General features: G+C 50.0%; 1 protein-coding gene across 2 annotated transcripts in view; it reads left to right on the forward strand.

Moving 5' to 3' along the window:
* BAZ1B (bromodomain adjacent to zinc finger domain 1B) overlaps nucleotides 1-5,275 on the forward strand; it is a 65,413-nt gene extending 60,138 nt beyond the window's left edge. Inside the window, exons 17-20 of one of the 2 annotated variants that reach the window (XM_032604202.1) lie at nucleotides 2,071-2,216; nucleotides 3,605-3,708; nucleotides 3,964-4,337; nucleotides 4,845-5,275. In XM_032604202.1, the coding sequence (XP_032460093.1) occupies nucleotides 2,071-2,216; nucleotides 3,605-3,708; nucleotides 3,964-4,321 (608 nt within the window). In that variant the 3' untranslated portion in view covers nucleotides 4,322-4,337; nucleotides 4,845-5,275. Of the gene's footprint in view, nucleotides 1-2,070; nucleotides 2,217-3,604; nucleotides 3,709-3,963 lie in introns of both variants that reach the window. The other variant, XM_032604201.1, reaches the window with a different exon arrangement.
* The last annotated feature ends 1,581 nt before the right edge of the window (nucleotides 5,276-6,856 follow it).

Genomic DNA, 6,856 nt, shown 5'->3' on the forward strand with positions numbered 1-6,856 from the left:
GGTCCAAGATTTCATGGAATTCAAGGCCCCAGGTCTGGTTTATGACAGGTCTGCTGGTTCTGAGCCCCTCAGCGTGAGGATGGGGTAACAAGGGTCTAGGCCCATTGCTGTCTCTTGCAGTTCTTTTGGCCTCTGGTGCAGTGTTGCTTTTAAAGAAGTTGTTTTTCTGTGGTTGCAGTGGTTCTTCTCTTACCTGTAGTGTGCAGGGCTGTAGATTTGCTAGTTGGAAAGGGAAGACTTTTTTCCATGGTTTAGGTGTAGTTGTTTAGGAAGGTTCAGATCTGTTTCTCTCTAGATGTCAGTAGGGGGAAAAGGCCTCATCACGTAAGCTCACCTTGTTGACTCAGTCTCTCATGTTCGTTTTTCTTGAGGCTTTGAGAGTCGTGTCATTTTTGTTAAACCTTAAGTCCTGTAGTTGAGCCTTTTAACAGCCTCCCTTTTTGCAAAATATACCCTTCTTTGTAGGTTAATACAGACAGAAGATTTTGATGAGCTTTTCAAGAGAGGTACAGTTCCCAAGATCATAACTCCCTGGACAGTCGTACTTGCTGTAAAAGGAGGGAGAGGACGTTTGGCATTCCTGGTGCTTACTGTACTGGTGCTGTCAAAACCTGAGGACTTTGGGCTTGCACCCCTGCTACCGTCTTCCCCGATCCTGCAGGGTTTTAATTTGGGACACCTACACTTCTCTCATTCCTCTAGGGCTCCTTTTGTTTTTCCCAAGGCATGACTTTTCAGGTATCTGGGTAAGGAGGCAAGTAGTCCATTAACCCTGCATTACAGAGAGACCACGGAGTACTGCCAGAGTCGTGATTTGGATGCATGGTTGTCTGGGAACAAATTCTAAATATAGCAATGGACTGATTTTGTTTATTTTCCAAGTAATGGTTGCTTTCCACTTTCAAGTTATTCCTCTTTCCAGGGAATTGTTCCCTCTGGAGGTTTCTAGGGCCTTGTCTACCAGAAGGATCCAGGAAGTGTTTGGAACTTCAGAGCTTCTTGTCTACCCTGCCTTGTAGGCCACCAACGATGTGGTTCCCTAGTGCAACTCGAGGCCCTGGGCCGGTGGCTATTCCCTGCATCCATCATTTCATCCTTGGCATCAGCTCCTTACCCTCTCTTCCTCGCCTAGTCTTACAACTTAGAGAACCTAAAATAGTCAGTGAGGGGTCATCATGGTTTGGAAGTAGAATATAAAACATTGTTTATTGATTCTCTGTATCATTGCCTCCGTATACCCCTATCTCTCTCCAAATTGCCCCTCCCCATTTTCCAGGGGAAAATTTGCTTAGTGGAGCAGCCTTGAGCTAATCCTGATGGAGCGTTGTTTCCTGAAGATGTATTGAGAAATGTTGGTTTGTCTGACATTGAGCGCCTGTTGTAAACCTGAGAAACAGGCAGCCTCGGGTGCGTTTGTAGTTTTTATTCTCTCTTGTGGGATCCCGAGCAGGTCTCTTGTGGAAGTGGCCGGGCCTACTGTCTATGGTTTTTAGAAATCGCAGAAAGCAGGACTGGGCTAGCCTTAAACTGGATTCAATGAGGCAGACTTCACATAAGTACTTCACATAAGTATCAGCTTTTCTCTGAAAAGATTGTGGTGGTGAGTATAGGATAACTCTGGGAATTATGAAACAGGATCTGTTCCACACTCAGATTCCATCTTACATGTAAATACATGCGTTGTCAGGCTGAGCTTGGGCTGAAGGAATTCCCAGGCAGACCCATCAGCAAGTGGCTTTTTCTCCTGAGTGAGTCAGTTTACAATTGATTCCTTCCAGGCCCTCATTCCTGAGAGTAACTGAACAGGGTGGGGACAGAGAGTGGATGTACTAAAGGAACTGGCCTTCTGAAGAGACTCTTAAAAGGTCTTTGGCAGTTGCTGAAAAGTACCCATTCTTCCATCTGCTACTGCTGCCCTGAAAGTGTCCTGTGAGGTCGGCAGGAGACGGATAGCAAGAGCACCTCCTAACCAAAGGAAGCCATTGCTTTGCTTGTCCAGAGTATCACCCCTTCCATGGGCATGCTTCCTTCATCCTCAGGTCTGCTCTGAATGCGTATTTTTTATTTCAGTGAGACCTCGAAAGACTGTCCGGGGCAAGCAGGGTGTCATCGCCCCTGCAGCAAGGCCAGGCCGACGACCAGGTAAGAAGCCTCATCCTACCAGGAGGTCTCGGCCGAAGGCGCCACCTGTAGACGAGGCTGAGGTTGATGAGCTGGTAAGAATTATGTATCATCTGCCCTCTAGCATTTCTGTTCGTATCCCCCACTCCAGCATGAGGAATTCAGCAGGCAGCAGGTGGGAGCCTCCCCTCTGCTCCCTCCTCCCTAACTTTGGAGACTGATGAGGCAGATGGATGGGCCTGTAGGCAAACGAGGCAGCAGGCCCTCCGGGAACAGCTATGTCCGGCATTCCCCTGCTGCAGCCTGCAAACATCTCCTCTAGTTAACAGGCAGCCTGCGACTTGTTAAGGATTTTAAAATAGTATCCATGTGTCTCCCATGGCTCAGAGGGGCTGGGTCTCCGTTGTGGGAATGTCAGCAATGTTGGAGCCTCACTTACTCTTGGGTCTTTTGCCGACAATTGTCATGGGAGGGACATTACCCTTCCCTCTGCTCCTCAACCAATGTAATTTTAGTGGTTTTACTTTAGGTTTCACTTGAAGTTTAAAGGACAGAAAGAGGCTCTTGAAAATTTGCTTCTTTTGACAGATTAAATTGGAGTTGGAGGTGGGCTGGAGGCATAAAGCAAGCCGTTAGGGTGCTCAAAGGGCATTGCAGGCACCTCCTGTGTGCCTGGCCCTAACCCCTTCAACTCTGTGCCCCTACTTCTGTGAGTCACGGCCTGTTCCTGCCACCTGGAAGGGAGGCACGCCCCTTTCTCTTTAGCCACTTAGCTGCTGCAGGCCTGCAGGGGAGAGCCCAGGAAAGGAATTGTACCTCTTGCTTTTCTTCCCTCTGACACCCCACCCCCACAAAATTGGCTGTGGGTGGTCCCCATAACCCACCTGGCTTTCTGCAGTTGCTTGTTTAAACTCATCCGCAGTGTGACCGTAATCCCAGGTCCATCTGCTCTCAGAGGGCTAGCGTCCTGGTGACAGTGGCCCTCTCTAGCTGGCCCCTGGCAGGACTGCTGTAATACAGCAACTGCTGCATGTCCTCCACTGCTTTGCTCACCGTCCACCAGGGAGGAGGCAGGTGGGCTAGTGCCCCCTGCTGAGAGCACTCCCTGCGTGCAAGTCAGATGATTTTTATTTTTTTATTTTTTTTGTGGTACGCGGGCCTCTCACTGTTGTGGCCTCTCCCGTTGTGGAGCAGAGGCTCCGGACGCGCAGGCTCAGCGGCCACGGCTCACGGGCCCAGCCGCTCCGCGGCATGTGGGATCTTCCCAGACCGGGGGCGCGAACCCACGTCCCCTGCATCGGCAGGTGGACTCTCAACCACTGCGCCACCAGGGAAGCCCAATTCAGATGATTTTGACCGTCTCTGCTCCGAGAAGATGATTGACCTTTTTCTTTTCTGTGTTAAGCAGATATATGCGTTTCCTGCCCTGTCCACTCTTCTTTTCTCAGACCTGTAATAACATGTCGTCTTTCTTTGGCGCCAGGTACTTCAGACCAAGCGGAGCTCCCGGAGGCAAAGCCTGGAATTGCAGAAGTGTGAAGAGATCCTCCACAAGATCGTGAAGTACCGCTTCAGTTGGCCCTTCAGGTGAGCTCCGTGGCCTCAGGCGCAGGGGAGTAGGGCCAACCTTGCAGCTGAACCCCGAGGACACATCTCAGTGGCAGGGAAATGAGCTTCCAGACTAGCAGAGCCCGCACTGAGTGCAAGCGAACACAGTTGCTCTGTCTGCCAGTGGGCTGGTCTCAGCAGGGTGGGCGTTCTGGGGCTGATGGTTTGATAACAAGGTTTCTGTCCATTGGATTCAGTGCTGCGCTTATCTCCCCATTTGGTTCTTCTCCACAGGGAGCCCGTGACCAGAGATGAGGCTGAGGACTACTATGACGTGATCACCCACCCTATGGACTTCCAGACAATGCAGAACAAATGTTCCTGTGGGAGCTACCGCTCTGTGCAGGAGTTTCTTACTGACATGAAGCAAGTGTTTACCAACGCTGAGCTTTACAACTGCCGAGGCAGCCATGTCCTAAACTGCATGGTGAAGACAGAACAGTGTCTGATGGCTCTGTTGCATAAACATCTTCCTGGCCACCCATATGTCCGTAGGAAACGTAAGAAGTTTCCTGACCGGCTTGCTGAAGATGAAGGGGACAGTGAGCCAGAGCCTGTTGGACAGTCCAGGGGACGAAGACAGAAGAAGTAGAGAGGCAGGGGCCCTGGTAAGGGAGCTGAGGTCGGGGGAATCGAGGGAGAGAGCAAGGGAGGGGGGAGGGAGGCGAAAGAGGACGCTGGAGAAGAACGTGGAAGGGAGGAGGTCACGGGGAGCCCAGGAATGCCTGTCATCCGAGCTTGTGCCGTGTCTCCAAAACTCTCCATGGGCCTTAATCAAGCAGAGCACTTTGGAGAGCCTAATACTGGGTTGGTGGTCTTTGCCCAGAAATACTGTGGGGGATAGATGGCCTTAACCCCCCTTTCCGAGAGTTTCCAGGAAGAGTCCCAGGGTATGGCTTTTCTTGTGAACCCAATTCCTTTTCTTTCTTCTTTCCTAAGGTCCCTCCCACTTTGGCCACCACAACAGTGCCAAGCCCTCTGGTCTCTAGGGGAGGGATTACTGTATTACGTAGAAGGATGAAGGGTAATCAGGCCAACTGGGTTTTTTAATCTATATTTATACACAGTCTTGTTTCTTTAAGCCTGTGCTCTGTCTCTCCCTCCCTCCCTCTCAGGTGATGGTATCAGTGAGTGCCATACAGAATTCTGTGTTCACCAGCATCATGAAACAGTTGTGGTCTGTTGAGTTGATCTTGGCAGAGTAAAGGGATATGTCCTGTAGCCATTCCTGAGTACCCCTCCCCTTCCTCGTGACAGCTCTCTCCCCGCTCCCGCCCCACCTTGCCCCCTGGAAAAAAAACCCTAAGGCACTTCACTCAGAGACTGGAGCCCTGCTTGTAACCATGCATATAACCTTTACTTTGATGGGTCTGGCCAGAGGGGTGTTGGAGCCCAGCCCACCCACATACCAGACAAGCTCTTAGGGGAGCAGAAGAAAAGCAGGAAGAATTTAAATGTTTAATTTTTTTTTTTTTTGTTTAATTTTTTTTAAATTGACTTTTCTAGTTATTAAAAGTTGCTTGTTTCAGCAGTGATATTGTATAAAGAACATCTTGTAAAAATATTTCTGTCATCTTGCTTTGGCACATGTACAGTACAGTTTATATGATAACGTGTTTGCTTTACTTTGCCCAGTCTCCTCCCTCGGCCCATCGTCTCTCCTTTAGAGAAGTTGGGTTGGGGTTCATCAGGGCCAGCAGTGGGGAGCTGGTCATGGACGATCCCTCTGCCTGCCCTGGTGGCTGTTTCCGCCGCCTCTGTGTGCAGTGCCCCTGCTGTGCTGTTCTGGCCTCAGACTCAGGATCCCCGGGAACCTGAATCTCTCAGTGCTCAGTGCCGGGGTGGGGGGCGGAGGGCAGGAGGAGGGGCTCCGCGGCCCCTTCCCACAGTGAGTCTAGCACTAGTAGTTATGTTTAGGCAGAACTTTGTAGTCTTCTTTCCCTTTTATGGCAGATTTTGATAAAAACACAAAACAGGGTTTAATTTCCTTTTCTGTCAGCTTTGAATTTGGAAAAATGGGAGCACCTAAGCTCTTCTGTACCTATTTAAAGTAAGGGAAAAGAAGTCCACCAAGGGGATTGAAGCTCACAGACCCTGAGAATTAAAGCCTCTTAAAGTGAAACTTCAAGGTGTGATCCTGTCCCCTGGCCTCCTTGCCTCCTTGGGGTTTGCTCCAGGGGCTGCTGGATAGGTTTACCATCCTGGCTCCCCCAGGCTTGGAGTTAGCACTGACGTTACAATTTCACAATCCCAGCCGCGGACACCTGCCCTGCCTCTTACCCTAGAGCCAGTCTGTTCTTGTTAACAGTGAGAATTCCGTGTTCCCACTTCAGTGACACCTGAGTTTTGTTGTTTTTCAAGTTGTCTTTAAGGAGGAAGGGCCCCATTAAAGGGTAAACTTGTAATAAATTGGAATTTCAAATAAACATTATGTACTTGTGTTTATAAAGAAGAAACAATTCTGGTGAATTTTTCTTTGTGCTCTTGGAGGGTGGTGCAGTCCCGAGCGAGCGCTGTTTTCCCATGGACTCTTTTTTTTTTTTTTTTTGGGGTACGCGGGCCTCACTGTTGTGGCCTCTCCCGTTGTGGATCACAGGCTCCGGACACGCAGGCTCAGCGGCCACGGCTCACGGGCCCAGCCGCTCCGCGGCATGTGGGATCCTCCCGGACCGGGGCACGAACCCGTGCCCCCTGCATCGGCAGGCGGACTCCCAACCACTGCGCCACCAGGGAAGCCCTCCCATGGACTCTTGGAGCCTGTTCTTCTGGAGAGGACCTCCTCTGACTTAGTCTTTTTAACCACAGGTCAGATCCATCTACTGCATTTCTTTGCTTCCAGGAGAGAGTTCTGGTGCCCTGGGTAATCGAAGCCATGACCTTCAAGCCTCTCCTGGCCTTGTCTTTGTCTCAACACCCACCCCCCTCCCCCCCATTCCATTTGAAACTTCTAAGAACTAGGAGAAAGTATTTTTTAAGGCTTCGCTATGGGAACTTGTGTAGTCCTTCAGGACTTAATTTTGGGGGAAACTCAACATTTTAAAACACTTTTCAAGGAAAATATAAAACGTACACAAAAAGTGGAAATAGAACAAATTCCCACCTACTCAGCTTCAACAGTTCTACTACA

Source organism: Phocoena sinus, chromosome 15 (assembly GCF_008692025.1).
Source record: "Phocoena sinus isolate mPhoSin1 chromosome 15, mPhoSin1.pri, whole genome shotgun sequence".
Lineage (NCBI taxonomy): Eukaryota > Metazoa > Chordata > Mammalia > Artiodactyla > Phocoenidae > Phocoena > Phocoena sinus.